Raw genomic sequence first — 24,931 nt, forward strand, 5'->3', positions numbered from 1 at the left:
AATAAGATTGTAAGACACCGAATTTATAGCAAAAGTTTACAGAGTGATATAACTGAAATTATATATTGAAAAAGACCCGGATTGTATGTTAAGTCTTTCATCTTTTAGAATGGGCATGTGGGTTTCAGTTTTTTCCAATGTAAATCGCAAAACGTTTTTTAAAAAAAGTTACAATGAATGAAAGAACTGAAACTGACATGCCAATTCTAAAAGATGTGAGACCCAACAAATAATCTAGGTCTTTTTCAACATATAATTTCAGTTACATTACACTGTAAACTTTTGCTATAAATTCTGTGTCTTTACAAACTTATTCTCCACAACCACCTGATGAAGGAGTAGCGCTCCTAAAGCTAATGTTTCCAAATAAACCTGCTGAACTATAACCTGGTGTTGTGTGACTTTTAACTTTGTATATCTCAGTCCAACACCGGCATCTCCAAATCACAACTTCTTACAGGTATTCATTAATAACAGCTGTGCCACAAAAAGTTTTACCACAGAGAAAAATATCAGCTGGCCTTATAAAATGAGACCAGGAATGTCTTTTTAATTTCTCCAATATCACCAATATTCAAGATATATATACTCAAGTCAGTAGGTTTGTGAATGACACCAAGACTGGTGGTATATGCGACGGTGAAAGTGATTATCTAAGATTACAAAGAGATCTTGATCCATTGGGTCAACAGGCTGAAGAGATGCAGATGGAGTTTAATTTGGATAAATGTGACATATTGCAATTTGGTAAAAAACAAACAAGTAAAAAGTGAGGTCTGCAGATGCTGGAGATCAGAGCTGAAAATGTGTTGCTGGTTAAAGCGCAGCAGGTCAGGCAGCATCCAAGGAACAGGAAATTCGACATTTCGGGCACAAGCCCTTCATCAGGAATTCCTGATGAAGGGCTTGTGCCCGAAATGTCGAATCTCCTGTTCCTCGGATGCTGCCTGACCTGCTGCGCTTTAACCAGCAACACATTTTCAGCAAAAAATAAACAAGGGCAGTTCTTAGATAATTAGAAATAGGGCCTTTGGTAGTGTTGTAGAACAGGGAGACTTAGGGATTCAGGCACATAATTCCTTGAAGTTTGTATTACATATAGATAGGCTGGTGAAGAAAGCATTTAGCATGCTTGCCTTCATTGCTCAAAACTTTGAGCCTCGGAATTGGGATGTTATGTTGAGGTTATACACCGTGCTGGTGAGGCTTCTTCTGGAGTACTTTGGAACCCCACTGTCACATGTCACCAATCTAAAAAGAATCCTTAACCCCATTTACTGTGTCTTGCCCATGTGCCAATTCCCTATCGATGCCAATATAAAACTCCAACACTGTGGGCTCTTATGATTTAGCCTTCTATGAGATACCTTGTAAATGCCTTCTCAAAGTCCAAATACAACATATCTACTGCTCTCCTTTATCCACTCAGTGATGGAACAATATTATAAAAGTGCACACAGAATAAACTTCTCTTCTGGTCAAGTGACATAAAGGCCTCTAATTCCATCTGATCTGAAGTATACATGTAGTCTGCAAAAACATTGATAAACTGAAAAAAGCAGAAACATATAGCCTTGGAAGATACACCAATCACATGATTTAAATTTGTACAAACTAATTTCTATGTGACAGGAATAAATCAATTCTTTTGTCATATATCTTTTTTCACATAAGGCTACTGAAGTGATTTTTCTGCTGAGCTAAACAAACAGCTGATCACATCAAAGCTGAAAAATGTGTTGCTGAAAAAGTGCAGCAGGTCAGGTAGCATCAAAGGAGGAGAATCGACGTTTCAGGCATAAATCCTTCTTCAGTCCAAACCCTCGGACTCCTGGTTGGGTCTAAATTTTATTGGTCTGAACGTAGTCCGGAGTCCATGCGGGGTCAGTCGGTTCCATAGACAGGTGCTGAGGAAGGAGATGTGGCTGTGGTAGCGAGTCTGTTTGAGGACTTGGCTGAAGAGCTTCAGGGCAGAGGAGATGACATGGGGGTGGGGGGTGCAGTGAGCGAGGGACTCACTGAGATCCTTGTAGAGGGACGAGGAGAGCTTCTTCAAGGAAGGCATCCTTGCAAGAGGATTCGCAGTAGGTTAAAATCAACTAGGAGAAAGTGAGGACTGCAGATGCTGGAGATCAGAGCTGAAAAATGTGTTGCTGGAAAAGTACAGCAGGTCAGGAGGCATCAAAGGAGCAGGAAAATCGACATTTCAGGCATCAGTGTTACACAGTGCATTTTGTATTCTGACTAAAAATCATTTTTATTGGTGCCTATTCAGAATCTAGTTATTGCTCGGATAACAGTTATGCAGATTTTTTTTGGTGATAAGGGTAATGCATATTTATTTCCTTAATACTTAAGAAGTGAATAACAAAGCAATAGAATTGCTCCGCGCATCTCTGTTCAACATTATGTGCTGCATTTATAATCCATTAGCATCAAATTTCAAAGAATTTTGAACAATATATTTTAGCATTGCAGCATGTAATGCTGACTGCTCACACATCTCTCAGTGCAGAAAATAAAACGTTCACCTTTTACTCAGCAGTTCTCCCTCTCAAATTTGCCGAGTGGTTGCACTGGAAAGTGAACAAGGCTATGATTTACTGGTGATGACAAAGAGTCCTTTACGAAAATAAAAGCTTATGCACAAATTCGGAGATACCCAAGGTTTTCTTTCTGCTTCTAACACCTACTTCATAAGGGAGAGTTTTCAAGTAGAAGTGGCCCAAAGGAAAACTAGTGAGCTTTTATAAAAAGGGAAACCACCCAATGTGATGCCCTTTAAGATCCAGAACATCATTTATCTCCAGAGAAGAAAGATTTATATCAACCATTCCTTGTGGGCAGAAAAACAGATGGGAAGTGAATGGACAGTCAGAGGTCAAGAAAACACAAGGGAGGTGCTATTTATCTTCTGGCTGTACATTCCCAGCATATGAAAGGGGTCAAGACTACAAACACATTGCTGGAAGCTGGAAAAGCCCTTTTTTCCCCTTTGGCTGTTATAAAAGGGAACGTGGTTCCCATCCTGCTGTCAAACAGCATAAATCTCCATTTGTCAATTCTTTAATTAGAAGTGGAACTAAAAGAAATGCATTGGTAAAACTATAATAAATCAAAAGGTAACAAACACAGTTTGGAGGGAACCAAACACAAACTGTGGCATTGTTTATCAAAAGAACCTTAATATCCTAGATGGTTCCACTATTTTGGTGTTTAGGTGTTTACACTGATTGGACTTATCAACAAACAGCTCACTTAAAGGAAGATGGAAAGAAAGAGCAACTGAACATAGCACTTCAGATTGCAAAAGGGTGTTATACAGAATAAAAATTTTAAAACAGAAATGAATGGTTAAAATTGAAGCAAAACAAAATTCCAGATGTACCAAGAAAATGATTGCCATTCTTAGAGCAGCAATTACTTGGACAGAAGAAAGCAAATTAAAGATAAAATTGAAGAAAAAAGCAGAAATACGTGACAGGGAGATGAAATACAGCTTGGAACTTAATTCAAAGCTCAGATTGACTTAAAGTGGGAGCATAACTGGGCCACAAGGGGCATTACTTCATAATCTAGCATTTAAAATGAGAGAAATTGTTACGTTTTCTATGCCTAGATGGCTGTAAAACTTAGAAAAATAAAGATAACTAATTCCTGAACTTGCATTTTGAAAAGAAACTGTTAATAGTAAATTGAATCTGTTCAAAACTGCTGTAAGCTTAGAAACTAATAATGTCAAACATCATTTGAAACAAAACATTAACTGATCAGTCTTTAAAGTTTGTTTGCCAAAATTCTTTGATTAACTGTGCTAATATTTTAATTTACTGGGAGTGGGAACCATCTAAAAGTATTAATATTATTTCAACTGACACCATCAACTTAATAAACTGCGCCCATTTATTTCATTGCTTTTTATGTAGAAAACTATTGGCACAAAATAGTCGCCTACAAAATAACAGTTGCTCTGCTTCAAAAATCAATTAAACACTTTGCAGTGCTTGGATATAACATACTGCATGAATATTAGGGTTTCTTTGTTTTAGTTATTTGGCTAGATCGCTTTTCCATTGGTTATTTCTAATTCTGTTGCTAAGCTGAGCTCCTCAACTCTTTTGAGTTAATTAAAGTTACAAGATCCTGTACTATCAGAACGCTGACTTTTTAAAATTTACATCAAGTCAGGTCGTTTGATCAGTGCGCTGGTATCCTATGTATCTTCTAAAATGTTACAAGTAATGCATAGGGCCAAAGGCTTCAAAGCTTTGGAAGCCAGCAGTCCAGATTCAGATTAATGGTCAGTAAATAGGCTTTTAGTCATGTAACAATTCATCATTTCTTTCCATCCATGACTTTAAATAATGTGACTGGGTTCTAAAGACCAAGCCTGGCTGTGTGATGTTCTGTTTCTCGCCTGCAATTCCACCACTGACTCCTCATCAATTACTTCAAGATTTCGGCATAAGATCCTTCATCTTCAGCAACCTAAGCTGAATAAACCACTGTCTGCAATGGAAGCAGAGTGTTTTGAAGATGTCAGCTGCCATGAAGCACTTTATCTACAAAAAAAAAGTGTTTTCTCAAACTACAACACAGACACTGTTTTCCTAAAATTACAAAAGATTACTACAACTCAAGATATTTCCATGGTTGCTTCATGATTTGATTAAACTAATGACAAGAGATTGATTTCCACATTACTTTTAAAAGATATATTGATGTGCAATTTAAAATTGATATTTATGTGTGGCAAGTTTTCAGCAAAGGAGATGTAGTTTTAGAGGGCAAGAGAGATGGGACTTATTTTTTTTTTAGATTAGACTTACAGTGTGGAAACAGGCCCTTCGGCCCAACAAGTCCACACCGACCCGCCGAAGCGAAACCCACCCATACCCCTACATTACCCCTTACCTAACACTACGGGCAATTTAGCATGGCCAATTCACCTGACCCGCACATCTTTGGACTGTGGGAGGAAACCGGAGCACCCGGAGGAAACCCACGCAGACACGGGGAGAACGTGCAAACTCCACACAGTCAGTCGCCTGAGTCGGGAATTGAACCCGGGTCTTCAGGCGCTGTGAGGCAGCAGTGCTAACCACTGTGCCACCGTGCCGCCCACTTATGTTGGAGTTTAGAAAATATTTTATAGTTAGCAAAGCAAATCATGTTTAAGCGATGTGGAATTTGTATATAAGCCATTGAATGGTTATGTAATTGGTGGATTATTTGCCAAATAACAATCATACACTAGGCCTTGATTCTAGTCAAAGCAACTCTTCATTTCATAACATAAACAGAAGACTGCTGCCATACGTAGTTACTCTTTGAACATAAGACCAACCTCCATCCAAGTTATAGTTTGTTATTTTGTGATGCACTTGCTCAGAACTACTCTGAAGTTAACTGTAAAACAGTTTAGAAATTCCTAGGGATGACCCCTTTGGAGAGAATCGGAGATTTTACAAAATTCCACGGCTGAATCTTTGTTTTGAGCACTGTAATTTTTTGTCATTCTCAAAACAATTTAGGCTTTAATTGTGATTAGGGTATGAGGAGCAAATCGGGAAAGAGTCTTTCCCAAGTGTAAAGTTATGGCAGCCAAAGATTCTTCAATTTTTTTTCAGAAACAAAACTTTCAGTTCAAACATAGTGCTTTATCAATTGCAACCGATTGTACAAAGATAGCAGGTTACTCTTCTGCAGAGTTAAGATTTAGCAGATACAGAGCATTGGAGCAAGTTGCCCTTTTTTGTGCAGGATTTTGAATAGTCATTTGATGTATCCAATCTAATTTTGAATGAAACTTTATACAATCCAAGGAGGTGGTTGAAATCAGCCCCAAAGACTTGTCCCTGCTGTCCAGATAACTCAGCTTTGTGTCACTAGCATCAATGCATTATCACATTTAGGAGAAGCTGCCCATTGTGAGAGGACACAAAGTACATCATTAATGAGAATTCAAGGTTAAAGTGTATTCCCAAGATTCTTTTAATGCTCTTGATAAGTAAGAGCAGGAAAAGTTACTAGGGATTATCTGGAATGAGGTATAATCAAATCAGCTATGATCTTATTGAATAGCACAACAAACGTGAGAGGCTGAGAGGTCTACTTCTGCTCCAAACTCATAGGCTCCTATGTCACTTGAGATTTATTTTTGCAATGCATCCCATAAACAGATTATCATGATTAAACTAACCTTGTAAACTGTTGCTCAGTATCCATTATTCAAATAAAGCTCAGAGTTCTAAGTTTAATCCAAACAGCACTTATTACTTAGCAGCTGATCTATTTTGCAGAAAAATATTTTCTAGCTCCTGATGTTGAAATTAAAGTATCCACTGCTTACTTCTTGATTAGTTTTAAAACACATAAGGTGGTAAGTACTCCAAGCAGTTTTAAATCGTGCATAAGTAATTCATATACATTCGTAGATTTGATATAGAATAGCTTAAAATTCTCCATCCTAAAATGTTGTTTAATTTCACTCTTTGAAGAGTAGCATATGTAAACATGAACGTGGATTTAGCAATTTCTTGTAAAGAAACCAAGACTATCAACTTGATATTTATTTGATTCCAAATTATCAGCAAGCTAGCCAGGGACTTGCAGATACTAAGAATGAACTGAGAATCCAAATATCATTAATTTAGAGCTCAGCAGTTAAAAATAATTTTTAAATGGCTTTATTCCATTATTCTATGTAAATCTTTACAATTTAAGCTATGCATTTGTGGCAGGCTGTGCTTTACAAATGTTATTTCTGTGATCTCAGCAGCAGAGAAACTAAAAGCATGAGAACATTTAACTGTTTAGGTTTATAGTTATTCTCATCACCTTTGACAACATTCTAAACTAAATAGTCACCCATTCCCACTTTGTTTGCATGTTTGCTTCATAAAATCACTGCAAAAGTAAAAAAAAATCATGAGCCACTATTTTCACCTCTTGGTATTTTACACATTATTTTTCTCTCTGGATTACAGACTCCATTTCCACTTGGGACAAAATGGTCACATTACTGATTTACAATGTAATCCATCAATTTAATTCATCACTTATGAGGAGTTTCACACTGATTAATATAACTTGTATGACACAATTACAGGTGCACAATGTTTGCTCATTGGTCAGGTCGAACATAGCACAGCATTAAATTAAATTGATCAAAAGGTCAGACTTTTTTTGATTTGAGGCATGTTAAGTTAATAAGTCTCAGTTGAACAACAGCTGGGATATTACAATTGCAGCTGAGTGAGGAATAATTATCATGGCCTCTACTGCAAATACTAATCCTACTGGAAAGCAAGTGCACATTGGCATTCAGTGCTGAGGGGACATGATCAGATTTAACTGTGATGTTCTGAACTGTTGAATAGCCTGTGATTAATTATTGCTTATTGATAAATAAGAATGAATATGTTTAAAATATGCTTTTTAATTAATAATCTTTTCATGAGGTGAGTTCTTGTAGTCATATTCTGAAGAAAACTGGTATTTAACTGATTTAATCCAGGTGAATCCTGTATCGTCAGTGAAAAATTGTCTTTTTACTCCAATATACTTGTTTCTGTATGTCCAAGACTTCAAATCTGTACTCAGACTGCAATTTTGTTTTTGTTAAAGTGAATTGGTGTAGAGTTAGACGTCTGAGCAAAGAAGTAGAAAACCTAATGTCAATAACTCAATAATAAGAGTATTTTCTATGAAGAAATTAAGTTTCAGAGTATTTGCTACATCTTTTTAGCAAACATTGTAGAGTCTTGGATATTTTGCTTACTACATCAATTCCTTTGCAAGCTCATTAACGTTGTTGGTACTGAAGAACACAAGCTGGAATTCAATTCTTTATTAATAAAAAATATTTTAACTACATACGTAATTTTCTTTGGCACAACAGCTCTTTGTAACCTGCCTTCTGTGGGAGATTGGCGTGCTAACAAGTTACAAAGAAAATTCAGTACTGTGGAAGATAACCGCCACCATACTATATTCTGGTTTCATCCACGAGCAGCCTTTCGTTAATAACCAACTCCTTTAAATCATTAACAAAAGCTGTTGCCAAGAGTCTTTGAAATCTAAACACTTCTAATAGTTTCAATGGAAATTCAAGTCAACAAAAAGAGGATGAACAAGTCTGGTCATGTTCCTTAAAATACCCAGTCAGAGAGCACCCAGTGAGGGACACAATAGCAACATAAAAACAATTGCTGCCTATGTGATGCAGTGAAACAAACAGTAAACAAAGGTAGGAGGCCTGACGTGCTGCTCTGCACCTCTCTAATCCTACAACAAAGGAAAGCTTAGTTGCCATCTTGTGTTAGAAATCTGACTAGTTCCAACCAAGTTGCAAGAAAAATGTATTTAATAGCCACTCTTTTTGACATAATTTCTTTAACTTCAATATATTATTGTTCAGTGCAAAGCAAGGACTCTAGTATCAGTTAACGTTAAATCATAAGCTCAAAAATCAAGATTTTATTTAATGACATAAGCACAGGCTGTATTTCTTGCAGGAGTTTTGTGAAACGTTCATTTCAACAGTCAGTTTTAAAACAGGATGTTGTATAGTGGGTTTTTTAAAATAAGTAAAATAATTAAGTACCGTTTACCTCAGGCAGCAATACTAGGATCGCCTTACAAAAAACAAGCAATGTTAATTGGCTATAGTAGATTCTTTATCAGAAGCACAAAAACAAAAACAATGCTCTGTTCAAGTTGACTGTTCCTTCAGTGATGTGCAGTTGAATGTCTTGTGTATTTTATTTGGATAGCAACCACTGCCCAGCTATGAGACTCTAACCATCACCAAGTCCAGACATGCCAACATTATCAACAATGAAAAAGGACAGTCATTATAAGACCAACGGCGCATTCAGCAGGGCAGAAACAATTAATCTCCATTCGTTGATAAGATTAGAAAAGCAGTAACACAGCTGACGTCAAGGCAAATATGGTTTGATTTCTCCTTTCAGAATCACTCCCAAATCCTCAGTTAATAAGATAGAGGGTATAATTTTGTTTTTTTTTAAAAAAATAACTTATTCCCTACAATTCAATTGAATGAGAATTGTTGCAGCAAAGTTGCCAAGATGCAGTAACATTAATACAGATTCAAAATAGGAATGAACCTGGACACACATGCTAACCTGTTAAACGTTCTTAAATCAGAAAAGTCTTTTACAAGGCTCTATGCTTAATAGAACACAAGTACAAGTTTCTGTTTATGTCCTCATTCATTGTTTTTAACCAAATTAATTCTTCTACAAGGACCCTTCTTTGCAACATATCATCCTCTGAGAAAGCAAGCAATCTATTCTCAGGTCTCTCCTGCTTTGAAATACATTGGTACAAGGAATCAGTATATGGGTATGATTTTATTGGAAATGTAGTGGTGGATATACAGAATAGAACATAGAACAGTGTGAACTATTCTCAGCTCTTCCCCCTACACTATCCCAAAATCATCCCTGTGCTTATCTAAGGATTGTTTAAATCACCCTAATGTGGCTACAGAGTTACACAGAAATAGTTCTATAGACATCGATAAGAATAAACAAGCAATCTGTTAATTCTAGATGATGTTCCCAGAGGGAATAATGTTGACTACAATACCAGGAGGATATCTGCAGAAGGGTTACTGGACCAGAAAAATTAACTCTACTTTGTGTCCATAGATGCTGCCAGATCAGCTGAGACTTTCCAGCAATTTCTGTTTTTGTTTCAGGAGGACTCCATGTTCTTTGAAATAACGCAAATGGATTTTAACATCCATCATCTCACACATCGCATCCTAGAATGGCATCAAAACTGCATGGCACCAATGCAGATTAGGTGCTCAGGTCTTGTGGTAGAAAATTAAAGCGCGTATTAAATTGATTAAGTTTTTCCTTTGTTTTTGGAAAACTATGCCAAACATTTCATTACTTCATAGCTAACATAACTTGCCCAGGATTGGTTAAAAGTAGAAATGTAAGTTCTTACAATTCAATTGTAATTTTTGCACAGTCAGGAAGGAGAGATCACATCTGGAGTGAGACATAGTGTCTAGAATTAACGGATTGCTTGTTTATTTTTATTGATGTCTATAGAACTATTTCTGTGCAAATTGTGGTAATTAGATAGAGGAATTTGGAGGCAGCATGGACATTTAGTTTGTTAGTCTCTTCAAAACAGGATATTTTGAAGCCCAGGATCAGGGGCCCTGTACAAAACAATAACACTGCAGGTAAACCACAAGTCCATTGCTTGGTGATTGCTCCTAAATTGATTATTATTGGTTAATTTCAGATTGAAGGTAAACAGGAGAAACATTTACAGGGTACAAACTAAACGACTAGTACAATTTTTCAAAAATCTAAGACTAAGAAATTAAAATAGAGATGTCAGGCCAAACAATGTGCTGTAACTGCATTATGTGGGAGCCAATGGACCTCACTGTGGTTCATAGTGACCACATCTACAGCAAATGTTGGTTGCTTGAGGAACGCCAGCTTAGAACTGATGAGCTAGAGTCTGAGCTTTGAACATTGTGACACATCAGGGACGGAACAGTTACCTGGAAACTGTGTTTCAGCAGGCAGTCATACTTCTTAGATTAACTAGCTCGAATTTGGTCAGTGATCAGGAACAGGAGGGCATGACTACAAGCGAGGCAAGAGGAAGATCCAGGAGGTAGTGCTAAAGCAGCCTCAGCCCTTGAGCTTGTCTGACAAGTTTGAGATTACTGGTCCCCGCGTGGATGAGGGTTGGGGCTGTTGGGTGGTCGAGCAAACTGACCATAGTACCATGGTATATAGAGCCATTTAAAAAGTGGGGCAGAAAAGAGAAATGTAACTGTAATCGAGGTTAGCATATATAGGGAAATAGACACTGTTCTCTGTGGCCAGGATCGAGATCCCAAAAGCTATGTTGTCTGCCTGATGCCTGGGTTCAGGATATCTCATCTGGGCTGTAGAGGAATGTGGAGTGGGAGGGGAAGATCCAGTTGTCATGGTTCACGTAGACACCACAGTATAGAGAGAGAAAGAGGAAAGAGGCTCTGCTAGAGCCACATTAAAAAGCAGAATCAAAAAGGCAATAATTTCCAGATTACTACCATAACCACAAGCAAATTGGCACAATGTCAATGAAATTAAAAAGACAAACACCTAGTTCAAAGATTCATGGGGCTTTGGTGCTAGTACTGGGGAAGGAAGGAGAAATTCCAATGGCACAGGCTACACCTGAATTATGCGGAGACCAGAGTCTGAAAATTGCATAATTAGGGCCATAAACCAAAGGTGGGGGCTCAGTTATATGGAAAGCTATGGGAAAATTTAAAGGGTTGGGGTCAGAGGTTATTAAAGATTGAAAAGGATAGAGAGATCAGGAGTCTAACCTCAAGCACAGCAGATGAGGGAACCATAGTGAAAAGGGGGCAGTCAACATTGGATTGAGGTTTTATATAAATGTGTACAGGATATGACAGAAGATAAATAAGTTTGTAGCGCAGTTTGAAATTGGCAGATATGATATTGTGGGTATCACAGAGACGAGGCCACAAGGGACTTAGAGCTGGAAACTAAATATCCAAGGGTGGAACCAAAAAAGAGAAAATGATGGAAAATCTCAGCAAGTCTGGCAGCATCTGTAAGGAGAGAAAGGAGCTGATGTTTCGAGTCTAACTGACCCTTTGGCTTCAGATTCCAGCATCCGCAGTAATTTGCTTTTATCCAAGGGGTACATCCTATTGAAAGGACTGGCAGATAGGCAGAGGGGTGGAGTTGCCTTGTAGTAAGAAATGAAATTAAATCGACAGCAAGAAGTGACATAGAGCCACAAAACACAGAATCTGGGTGGGTAGAGTTCAGGAACTACAAAGGGAAAAAGACCCAGGTGGGAGTTATGTATAGACCTCCAAGCAGTAGTCAGACTGTGAGGAAGAAAATAAATCAGGAGTTAGAAAAGGCAATTAAGAAAGCCACTATTACAATAATCCTGAGGGACTTGAATACGCAGGTAGAAAGGGAAAATTTGGTTGGTAGTGGATCTCAAGAAAAGGAAATTGCACAATGTCTATTAGGTGATGAGGGAACAGGCAATTTTGGATTTGGCAATGTGTAATGAGGCAGACCTGATTAGGGAGCATAAGGAGATGGAACCCCTAGGGGGCAATGACCAAAACATGATAAATTCACCCTTAATTGAGAGTGAGAAGCTGGGTTCAGATATATCACAATTGATTAAAGGTAATTATAAAGACACGAGGGAGGAACCGGCCAGAGTTAACTGGAAGGGGAGCTTAGCAGGGAAGATAGTGGAGCAAAGGCAGGAGTTTCTGGGAATGATTCAGGATGCACAGTAGCAATTCATCCCAAGAAAGGAAAAAAAACCATTACATACAATATAATAATACAACATACAAGTAAAAGAAAGAGCATACTATATGGTCAAGATCAATGGGAAGCTAGAGAATTGGGAAGTCTTTAAAAACCAGCAGAGGAGAAGTAAAAGAGCAATAATAAGGGTGTGAGCAGGGATGAAATCTCAGAGTAAGCTAACTAATAATATAAAAGACTAAGTTTTTTGCAAATATCTAAGACAGCAGCAAGCGTGGACATTGGACCACTTGAAATGGAGACTGGAGTAGTAGTAATGGGGATTAAAGAAGTGGTAGAGGAATTGAACAGGTACTTAGCATCAGTTTTCACTGTGGAAATGAAACAGCATACTTGAACTTCAGCAGAGTTAGGGGACAGAGGTTGAGTGTAGTGACCATCTCTGAGGAGAAAGTGCTGGTGAAGCAGAAAGGTCTAAAGATGGATAAATCATTCAGACTTGATGGACTACACAGCAGAATTCTAAATGAGCTTGCTGAGGAGATCGTAGAGATTTTGGTGGTAATCCTTCAGCAAATAATGGAGTCAGGAAGTGTGCTAGAGGACTGGAAAATGGCTAATGTAACATCCCTCTTATGAAGGGAGAAAGCAGAAAACTGAACCAGCAAGGCTTTGTCAAGAGGAGAAGTTGCCCAATAAATCTGTTAAAATTCTTTGAGGCAGCATTAAGCAGTTGAGACAAAGGAGAGCCGGTATACGTGATCTATTTGGATTTTGAGAAGGGCCTCGACAAGGGGTCACATAGGAGGCTGTTTAATCAGATAACAGCTCCTGCTTTTTGGAACAAGGTACTGGCATGGAGAGAATGGGGATCAAGGCATCTTTTTCAGGGTGACAGCTGGTGACTAGTGAAACTCTGCATGGGGTTTGTGTTGGGACTACAACCATTGACTTTAAAAATTAACGATTTGGACAAAGGAATAGAGGGCATCGCTTGCACCTGATACAGAGATAGGTGATAAAACAGGTAATCTTGAGGGAGCAGGAAAACTGCAGGCTGGGAAAGTGGGCAAAGAAGTGGCCCACTTTGGGTAGGAAGAATAGATGCCTAGAGTATTTTTTAAATGGGAAAAGGTTTTGGAAATTTGAAGCACAAAGGGACTATGGAGTCCAAGTTCAGGATTCTCTGATGTTTAACATGCAGCTGGCAGTTTGCAATGTTTGCATTCATGTAAAAAGGGGCTAGAATACAATAGCAGAAATGTTAGTCAGACCACATTTGGAATATTGTGAGCAGTTTTGGCCACATGTTTAAGGGAGGATGTGATGCGTTTAGAGGGGGTACAGACAAGATTTACAAGAATGAATCTGGTGATGAAGGGCTTGGCATATGAGGAGGGGTTGAGGACTTTGATTCTGTATTGGTGGAGTTCAGAAGGATGAGGGGGTATCTGGTTGATAGGTCTGGAAAGAAGGGATGCGGAAAAGATGTTTCCGCTAGTAGGAGAGACTAGGACCTGAGGGCACAGCCTCAGAGTGAAGGGATGAGCCATTACAACTAAGATCAGAAGGAACTAATTCAGCCAGAGGGTATTTAATCTGTGGAACTCATTGCTGCAAAGGGCTGTGGAGGCCAAGTCATTCAGTGCATTTAAGACAGACCTAGATAGGTCCTTGACTGGTAAGGGGCCCAACAGTTACAGGGAAAAGGCAGGAGAATGAGGTTGAGAAACATATCGGCCATGACTGAATGGCACAGCCCAGACGGTCAAATGGACTAATTCTGCTCCTATATCTTATGGCTTAATAAAGGAATGCAGAGCAATGGATAAGTTCATAGAAGTAACATAATCTTCAAGGACTATTATCAGACTTTTAAACTATTGTTACCAGAGCCATGAAATAGTTTCTTTTTAATTCTACAGCACAGAGAAATAATTGAAGGGATTTATCATACTATCGCTGTTTGGTAATCTTAGTCAGTTTGCTGACAGTTAGGAACAAAATTTATTACCCGTCGACAAAACCCAGTGGAGTATTGCTCTAACCAGCATGGAAAGGCTCAGCTTTTCCCACACAGCCAGAAAAGGTGCCCTGAACCAATCTTACTGATGCTCGAGATAACAGAACTTGGCTACAGTAACAACAATTTGTAGTTACTAAGTGCCTCTAAATGACTTAGTAAAATATCCCTAAGCACTCACCAGCAGTCCTATCAAATAAAATTTGACAACAAGCCACATAAGTGATATTGAAGTAGATATTTAGATGCAAAGTATTACTTTGCTCTCATGTCATTTCCTGGAAGCCCGGTATTTCCCCAGCCCCCTTTCTAAAGGGCCTATGTTCACTTTAGCCTCTGTCTTCCATTTTATAAATTTAAAAAGCTCTCGCTTTCGATTTTGATATTACTTGCAAGTTTACCCTCAAAGTTTATTTTCTCTCCCTTGTTTAGGTAAACTTTTATTGTTTTTTTAAAAAAACTTTCCTAATTCTCTGTATTTTTTTTGTCACATTATGTGCTTCTCTTTCCTTTTGATTTGATAAATCCTTAATTACCTTGGTTAACAATAGTTGATTTATCCCCTGTTGAGGCACCTACTCCCTTACTGGAATATACCCTTGCTGTTAGTCATAAGTTATGTCCTATCTACCATTGTGCATCAATCATCTTTACCTCTAACTTCATGTCTGCGCGTACTCCAGCCAATTTTGCCTTCATTCCTTTGTAATCACCTATGCTTATGTTCAATCAGGTCATTTCCAACCCAAGTTTCTCACTCTCAAATTAATACTAATATTTTTCATGTTATGGTCACAGTTTCCTAGGGGATCTTTATTCTGAGATAATTTAGTAAACTTGCCTTATTACACATTACCAAATCCAAAACAACCTAATCTCTGGTTGGATCCAAAACATATTGTTCAAGGAAACCTCGTCAAACACGAGGTCTCTCTTGTGACTCCATTTACCAACTTCATTCCCCCATCTAAATGAAGATTAAAATCATCCACAATTAACACTATCTTTTTTACAAGCCCTCATTCTGTCCTGATTCATTCTCTGTCTTATGGTCTAGTTATTTTCAGGGGATCCATGGATTATTCCCCTCAATGTCATCCTCCCCATGTCATTTCTTACCCCCACCCATATGGATTCTACATCTTCCAATCCAAAATCATTGTTTGCTAGTTGAGGTAATGAAAGTTATCTCACCACCTTTTCCCTTTGAAAATTCACATGTCTTTACATTTACTTCTGTGTTGTCTTTTTGTAACCATGTCTCTGGAATGGCTATAAGATTACACCCATTAATTTATATTTATTCTAGTGATTCACTTATTATGTCCATTTATATGGAGATTCATTTTGTTTTTTTTAAACCATTTTCTGCCCTTTTGACCCTATTTTCTGTTTTTTTATGTTTGAAACACCTTGGTCCTCCAGTCTCACTCTGGGTGTTATTATATAAATAGCTGCCCTGTAACGTTGCCATATGCTTTTCCTTTGTAGGCCTTCATTCCTTGCTCAAAAACCATCCTCTCCTCCAATTAGTTTCAAGCCTGCCCTGTTGAAATAGCTCCCTTCAAGCCCAGTACTGATGCCAGTGCCACATGAACTGAAACCCATTCCTTTGAGCTACACATTTAAATCGTTGACTTCATTTATCCAATACCACCAAGGTTCTGCTTATTAATTTATCTCTAAACTGTTTAAATACTTTCAGCAAAAATTCCTTTCTAGTCAAATCAATGTAAATTGTAACAATGTGGATTACAACAACGGGATTTCTCCCCTTTCATGCCAAATCCTATCCATCCCAGAGGAGATACCAATGTTGAGACCGGAAGGAAACATAGCTTTCGGTGGGGAGGAGGCGGATGCGTGCTCATTGTGTGGGTGTGTCTCAGCATGCATACGCGTGTGCGCTAGTGTGAGTGGGTGCATGTCAGGCTAAAAGAGAGTCGGTGTGAGTGTGTCAGTGTTCGTGAACATGTGTGTTTGTGCAAGTGTGTCAGGATGTGCATTGAGAAAGAGAGAGTCGGGGTGTGCATTGAGAGAGAGAGTTTGTCGGGGTGTGTGTTGACAGAGAGAGAGTGTGTTGGGGTGTGCATTGAGAGAGAGTCGGGGCATGCATTGAGAGAGAGAGAGAGAGAGAGAGTTGGGGTGTGCATTGAGAGACAGAGAGAGAGAGAGAGTTGGGGTGTGCATTGAGAGCGTGTGTCAGGGTGTGCATTGAGAGAATGCGTGTGCATTGAGAGAGTGCGTATGTGTCAGGGTGCATTGAGAGAGAGTGTGTGTGTGTGTCAGGGTGTGCATTGAGAGAGTGTGTGTGTGTGTGTGTGTGTGTGTGTGTGTGTGTGTGTGTGTGTGTGTGTGTCAGGGTGTGCATTGAGAGAATGCGTGTGCATTGAGAGAGTGCATATGTGTCAGGGTGCATTGAGAGAGAGTGTGTGTGTGTCAGGGTGTGCATTGAGAGAGTGAGTGTGTGTGTGTGTGTGTGTGTGTGTGTGTGTCAGGGTGTGCATTGAGAGAGTGAGTGTGTGTGTGTGTGTGTGTGTGTGTGTGTGTGTGTGTGTGTGTCAGGGTGTGCATTGAGAGAGTGTGTGTGTGTCAGGGTGTGCATTGAGAGAGAGAGAGAGAGAGTGTGAGAGTGTGTGTGTGTGTGTGTGTGTGTGTGTGTGTGTATGTGTGTGTGTTAGGGTGTGCATTGAGAGCGGGAGTGTGTGTGTGTCAGGGTGTGCACTGAGAGTGTGTGTGTGTCAGGGTGTGCATTGAGAGAGAGTGTGTGCATTGATAGAGTGTGTGCGTGTGTGTCAGGGTGTGCATTGAGAGAGAGTGTGTGTGTGTCAGGATGTGCATTGAGAGAGAGAGAGTGTGTGTGTGCGTGTGTGTTAGGGTGTGCATTGACAGCGGGAGTGTGTGTGTGTCAGGGTGTGCACTGAGAGAGAGAGTGTGTGTGTCAGGGTGTGCATTGAGAGAGAGTGTGTGCATTGATAGAGTGTGCGCGTGTGTGTCAGGGTGTGCATTGAGAGAGAGAGTGTATGTGTCAGGATGTGCATTGAGAGAGTGTGTGTGTGTGTCAGGGTGTGCATTGAGAGAGTGTGTGTCAGAGTGCGCATTGAGTGAGAGAGTTGGGGTGTGCATTGAGAGAGAGAGAGAGAGTCGGGGTGTGCATTAAGAGTGTGTGTGTCAGGGTGTGCATTGAGACAAGTGTGTGTGTGTGTGTGTCAGGGTGTGCATTGAGAGAGAGTGTGTGTGTTGGGGTGTGCACGGACAGAGAGAGAGAGTCGGGGCATGCATTGAGACAGCCGGGGCATGCATTGAGAGAGACAGTGCGTGTCAGGGTGCGTGTTGAGAGAGAGAGAGAGAGAGAGATAGAGTCGGGGAATGCATTGAGAGAGGGAGTCAGGATATACGTTGAGAGAGAGAGACAGAGAGTCTGGTTGTGTGTTGAGACAGACAGTCAGGGTGTCCGTTGAGAGAGAAAGTGTGTCGGGTTGTACGTTGAGAGAGAGTGTGTGTCAGGGTGTGCGTTGAGAGAAAGCGTCAGGGCATGCATTGAGAGGAGGAGTCAGGATGTGCGTTGAGAGCAAGAGACAGAGAAAGTCAGGGTGTGCGTTTTGGAGAGACAGTAGGGGTGTGTGTTGAGAGAGTGTGTGTGTCAGGTTGTGTGTTGAGACAGACTGTGTCAGGGTGTTCATTGAGAGAGAGAGAGAGAGAGAGATAAGTCGGGTTGTGCATTGAGAGGAGGAGTCAGGATATGCATTGACAGAGGGAGACAGTGTGTGCGTTGAGAGTGTGTGTGTGTCAGGGCGTGCATTGAGAGAGAGTGTGTCGAGGTGTGCATGGAAAGAGAGAGTCAGGGTTTGCGTTGAGAGAGAGTCAGGGTGTGCGGTGAGAGAGAGTCGGGGTATGCGGTGAGAGAGAGTCGGGGTGTGCGGTGTCCAAGTGCGAATATGTTGGTATGTGTTTTTTGGCCTAGGTTGCGTGAGTTGTCGTGTACATGTGTATGTGTCGATGTGCAGGGTCAGTTGTTGTACAACTATGTTGGTATATGTGTGTGTTGGTTTATGTCAGGATGTGGTGTCAAGGTGAGTGTATGTGTTGATTTATGTTGGTGTGCCTGTGTGAGGGTGTGTATATGTGGCACAAATATCCCCCAATATATCCCCACAGATATCTGGCTATATGAAAGAGTTGACAGGAATAGGGGCCAAATGCTGACAAGTGTGACTAGATTGATTTAGGATATCTGGTCAGCACGGATGGGTTGGACTGAGGGGTGTGTTTCTGTGCGCTATAACTCTTCAACTAGGTGTTAGTACACGCCTGTGTGGGGCACTGGTGGGGAATTTCAGAGCGTAAGCTCTTCTTGGCAGCTGAAAACACAGCCACCAATTGTAAGTTGTTTAAACTGGAATGTTCACAAGGCCAGAATTGAAAGAGTTTAGATATCCTGGTAAGTGACAGAGATGGGAAGGACAAGGTAATAAAGTAATTTGAAATCAGGAATGGAATTTGAAAAAAAATAAGCACCGCTTAACCAGGAACTAGTAGGGATCAGCAAACACTGGGTGGTGTTTGAAAACCGCAATTAACAGATGCCTGAAGAATTGTTCTAATAATTGGCCAGTTCAATTACTTCAGTGACAATAACCAAACAAGTTAAAGTATTCAGCTAAGCTATAAATTGCATTTTCATAAATATCAATTAAAGTTACTCAGGATATTAGCATCTTCCTTCCCAACAAAAGCAAAACATGTTCGGTATCATGCCTGAAAAGTGCATGCTCAATCACTTTATGACAATTGACTGTACTATTTTAGTTATAGTAAATACTGCCACTTATTGATCAGAGACAGAATTGCAGATTGCTTTCTTCAACTTTACCAGCATAAAGGCCAGTTGTAGGAATTCTTAGTATCATATGCTTACCACTAACTACCTTGGTATATAAGAATGCTGTTTAATTATTATTTCAATGAAACACCATTTGAAAATTTCAGTTGAAAGCTATATTTAAGCATTGACCCATAATTTGCTGTCAACATGCCTATTGACATCAGCTATTATTTATGCTCAGGCACTACTTAATTTCAAGCAAGGCCAGAAAAATAAAACAGTTGAACACAGAACTAAAAGTTTCTGTCCAAGATGCTTCATGCAACAATATTCTACTGTCTGGGTCATCACTGAAATACATTTTCAAATGTGAAACTGTTGTAGACATGTGTTAGAAATGATCAAAGCTCACCACAAATGTGAATTAGTCTAAAGTGACGCAAGGCAACTCTTTTGTAAATATTTAAAGGTTGTATAATTTTACTTCATTCACAGGATGGAAGTATCGCTGGCTGGGTCAGCATTTTCTGCCCATCTCTAATTGCCCTCGAGTTTTGATCCAGCCACACTTAAAATAAAGCAATATATTTCCATGTCAGGATGGCAAGTGGCTTGGAGGGAACTTATAGCTGGCAGTGTTGCAACGATTCTGCTGCTGTTGTCGCTCTAAATGGTTTGGAACATTTTGTTGAAAAGGTTTAGTGAATTTCTGCAGTGTACCTGCTACAACTAAGTGTCAATAGAGGAGGGAAGAATGTTTGTGAATGTGTTGCCAATTAAGTAGCCTGCTTTGTCTTGGAGGATATAAGCTTCTGAGTGTTGTTGGAGCTGCTCAGGTGGGAGTCAGGTGGTGAATTAGCTCACTGCAAGATTCCTAGCGTCTGAGCTTCTCTTGTAACCACATATTTCAAACAGCTACTGCAGTCCAGTTTCTGGTCAGTTGTAACCCCTAGAATGTTGACATGGGGGACTCAATGGGAGCAATTTCATTGGATGTAAAATGGCAATGGTTAAATGCTCTATTGTTGGAGATGGTCATTGCTTGGCATTTCTGTAGCTCAAATGATACCCATCAGCTGAAGCTTGGATGATATCCAGGTCCGGCCGCATTTGGACAAGGACTGCTTCAGTATCTAAGGAGTTAACAATGGTGCTGGACATAATGCAATCAGCAGCAAACATCTTCACTTCTGATGTTATGGTGAAGGGAAGGACATTAGAGTGAAGCAACTGAAGAAACTTGAACCTAAGACACTATCCTATGGAACTGTCCCTACCTCTGAGCCAGGACACACAGGTTCAAGTCCCACCTGCTCCAGAAGTGTGTACTAACATCATTGAATAGATTGATTAGAAAATATTCTGTGAAACCCCTGCAGAAATGGCCTGCAGCAGAAATGACTGACTTGTAATAACCATAACTGCCTTCTTTTGTGCAAGGTCTGACTCCAAACAGCAGAGACTTTTCCACTGACTTTGACTGACACCAAATTTGCTTGGGCTCCTAGATGCCAAACTTGGTGAAATGTGCTTCAATATCAAATTCAGATACTCTTACCTTTTCTCTGTTGTTCAGCTCTGGATTAAACAAAGTAGTTGCGAAGAGATTCTGTTAGTGTTGTGGTAAGCCTCAATTAGTATATATGAACCTAACTGGACACTCAAAATTAATTTCTGAAAGTATGTGGGACCATTTTTTTCCGGTTTCAGTTGTTTTTGGAGATTTGAATAATATAAAATTACAAATAATGTATTTTCTTTAAGCTTCTTTCCTTTTCTTAATTAAAGCTTTCTTATCTTTAGTTCATGCCTCTTTCTGCAACTTATTTACCATTTAATTCATCTACTAAACCTCACTTCCTTCTCAGTTTTTATACTAATAATTTTTCAATCTGATTAGTTAAGGATACACAGTTGCTTGTCTTATTCACCCTTATTTCCCTTTATCATCTTGTACCTACAGTGAGGTGAAAATGATACAGCAAGACTAATGACAGCCATCATTCATCATCCTGCAGTAGTAAAACAGGCTACCGTTTCATACAAAGCAAGTATCTGGGTGACTACAAGGACAGCTGTGGACATTTTATACATACATTGTTTTATTAAAACAAAAATAGTATATATATATTATTTAAAGACATGAATAAATAATTATTTTATTAAAAAATGTCAATCATTAAACATTTATAACTCAAATGAACAGCTGTAAGTAATTTGAAACAAAACTAAATTAAAATGCAAGCTCATATTATTACCTATATACAATTCCTTCCTAACAAATATATCTGATTTGATTATGGCTTATACTCAAAAATGCAAATTCATGCCTTTAAAAAACATGTGTGCTCTCACAAAATAGCTACTGCAAACTGAAAACTTTTTACTTCAATCTAAAGTGTCTATCTACACTGCTAGTCAAACCTGATTCTTGCCTTTATAATGGGCATTCAGGAAAATCAAAAGTACATAGGTATGAATGTTCATGTATTAGCTAGATCTGAATCAGGTTAGTGAAATATCTCAATCACTTGGAGATCATATCGATGTAATGCAACAACGTAATTAGACAGCACAAGTAAAAATTAGTACTCACTGAGGTCTTCTGCTAGTTGAACTCTCCTTCCTGTTAGTAGCTGAACTTTTTTCGCATCATCTTCAGCAAAGTCCTCCAATACTTCCTTTACATTCTTTTCAAGACGTCTCACTAATAATGGAGGAAAGCATAGTTATTTAGCTTTTAAGATCTTGACAAATGTTGATTTTCGAAGAAATGCAAAACATCATGTCCAGTAAACAGTTGCTGTTGCGACAGCAATGAATTACTTTGAGTCAGTTTTAGATATGGGCTCCATGCTGTCAGCTCGGTAATGAGCAATATATATCTGCAGGTACTTAACTTATCACAGATATCTGCCAGTTTTGAGAGAATTAAATTGGCTATTCCTTACTGTATGGCAAATATATGTAGGTAACCATCTTTCACTTTAAAAAAGTGTATTTTACACACTTTTGATTTCTTTAAAAACAGTAAGTTCTGTGTATACAAAAAATATTCACTTTAAAATTAAGAGTAAGTGTTGTGAAAATCAGTGGTGCACAATACTTTTGCTGGATTATGGTTTTCTATAATGTATCATTCGCAACCTGTCACAAAATTACAATGAGAAAAAAAGAAAACTTGTCAGAGCCACTGTAAGATACAGACAACAGATGAGTGGCAGATGAAAGTGTTTGTTGGGCAGTTCATTTTTAAAATATGAACTTACATAGTACTAACATTGAGTCTATGCTAAGACATAACTCCTGACAGCAGAGAGGGTGAAGTTGATACAGAAGAACTTTAATGACACTTATAAGCATTTTCTTATAATCCTGTTCTCTGCCTCATAAAACGTCATACTGACAAAATGCAAAAATGAAATTCACAGCGATAACAATTTGATCAACTAATACAGATTTCATGTGGAAAAGTGTAGTGCAGGAAAAGCACAGCAGATCAGACAGCATCCAAGGAGCAGGAGAGTTGATGTTTCAGGTGTCGACTCTCCTGCTCCTCGGATGCTGCCTGACCTGTTGCCTTTTCTTCCAGCAACACACTTTTCAACCCTGTTCTCCAGCATCTGCAGTTCTCACTTTCTCTCAGATTTCATGTGGGTAAAGTCAGAAAATTAATATGTGAAAACTTATCCAAGGGTCCACATATTGGATCACATTTCAAAAGACAGCATAAAAACCAACCCCAATTACTTTCCACCGCTATTTTTAAGATGGAACACATAAATTACTTATAATCTTGGGTGAACATTTATGCAAGAGATATCTAACTGTGATCACAAATTCATGTTACCACAACGGAAAATAATTGGTATCCAATGTGAAAGTTGGAACACTTCACAAAAATATGACAGCCTAGGTACCAACTTCATTGTATAATCTCTGCTCATCTACAAGCGGTAACAAGTGAATAATTCACTTTTTTATTTCAGATTCTCAGTTTATTTAGATGTAAATTCCAAATTAGTTGTATTTTTCATAGATCTGGAGCATAGTTGTGATTTATTTTTCCTGGCTCCCCTGTTGGCTGTTATTGTTAATGTCCCTCTCTCCTCAGATACTCCACTCTGTTATAAATCTGCTATCACTCCACTCCTTAAAACACCAACCCATCTCCAAGTTTTCCTTTCTGAAGACCTTGACTACGTTTTACATCCCAAAGCGCAAGTCCCTTCAATCATGTTTCTGTCATGGCCACAATGCTAAAATAGCTAACATTAAAGTCACAAATGGCATTCTATGTGACTATGACAAGGGTAAATTATCCCACTTTGTCCTTCTGAACCTGACTGCATACATCCAACACAGTTGACCAAACCATTCCCATTTGAAGATTTCCAATGACAGTCAATATGGGGAAGCTTCATTCATCTGGCTCCAAGTGTTCCTATATGATCATAGCAAAGAATCATCCAGGTCTCACACCATTAACTTTGGTATCATCAAAGGTTGCACTTGTTGCTACTGACAATCTCCACATGCCCCTCAGTAACGTAACTTGAAAATATAGTATCAAATTTCACATATATGCTGACAAGGTTCACCTCCACATCACCACCACTGGTCTCAATTCCTCTCAATGACTCTAAACTATTGGTTTGCTTTCCCAACATCTCATACTAGGATGATCAAAATTTCCATCACTGAAGAATTTGTAAGGTCAAAGCCACTGCCTTCAGTATCTAGGTAAAACTATTCCTGAGCTATCCAAATCATCCGTGTCTCTCTAAATATCATAGGCTGAATGTTGTTTGTAATTTTACTTCATTTCCACTTGATAACATTGCCAGACTTTGTCTCATCTAATGCTAGATATCTCAATTATGTCTTTGTTATTTCTACATGACTGTTCCAGTGTGCCAATGGCCAACTTCCCATGTTCTGCCCTCCTAAACTGGAGGTCATTGAAAATTCTGCTATCTGTGTTTTTAGCCGCATCAAGTCATCTAGCATCTCTTTAAAAAAATACTGTACTGGAACCCAGTTAAACAATGCCTCTATTTTAAAATTCTCACGTATGCTTCATAATCATTTCACAGCTTTGACTATCCTTATCTCTGTGATTTTCTCCAGCCCAACAATCCTCTAAAGCATCTATGTTCCTCTATTCTAACCTCTGAAGCATCCCAGATTTTAATTGTGCCACTATTAACAGATGTGCATACAGTTAACTATACTCTAGAATTTTCTTCCTAATTCGCTGTGTTGCCATTTTTTTTCCTTCCTGAATGTCTCCTTATTTGACTTGGCATCAAACTTTGTAAAGTTTGTACTCTTGTAAAGTGCCACTTTAAGACATTAAAAGATGCAATATAAATACAGACTGCTTTTGCTGATGCATATTTCATCATTAACAGGATCTTAACTTACCTTCAGTATTTGTTAACTGTTGGCGGAGTGTGTTGGCTGTAATAGCTAGCATTCGTTGAATACGCCAGAACAGGATAACATTATTGCAATCCAGCTATGGAGGCAGGCAAGGGGAACAAGTCAGATAATATGACAATCCTTAATTTACCTACATTTTCACTGCAAGTTTTGTGATTATAGCCATGGATTTTAGTAGTGGCGAAAGAAAGTGTTTCCGCTTTTGGCAGTGAGTCAAGTAGCAAGCAGGTTCAGTATAACATTGCCAATGCAAAGCTAAAGTCGAGCTACTCTGCTTTAACATCATACAATAAATGGTTTATGCACCAGCAGAAA

At 39.0% G+C, this 24,931-nt stretch overlaps 1 protein-coding gene across 6 annotated transcripts in view; it reads right to left on the reverse strand.

The window, feature by feature from the left end:
• opa1 (OPA1 mitochondrial dynamin like GTPase) overlaps window positions 1–24,931 on the reverse strand; it is a 135,396-nt gene that overhangs the window by 15,126 nt on the left and 95,339 nt on the right. For all 6 annotated transcript variants that reach the window (XM_060834784.1, XM_060834787.1, XM_060834789.1 and 3 more), the window contains 2 exons: window positions 24,599–24,692; window positions 21,768–21,878 (listed from right to left, as the gene is read on the reverse strand). In XM_060834784.1, coding sequence (XP_060690767.1) covers window positions 21,768–21,878; window positions 24,599–24,692 — 205 coding nt within the window. The remainder of the gene's footprint in view (window positions 1–21,767; window positions 21,879–24,598; window positions 24,693–24,931) is intronic.

Source organism: Hemiscyllium ocellatum, chromosome 13 (assembly GCF_020745735.1).
Source record: "Hemiscyllium ocellatum isolate sHemOce1 chromosome 13, sHemOce1.pat.X.cur, whole genome shotgun sequence".
Lineage (NCBI taxonomy): Eukaryota > Metazoa > Chordata > Chondrichthyes > Orectolobiformes > Hemiscylliidae > Hemiscyllium > Hemiscyllium ocellatum.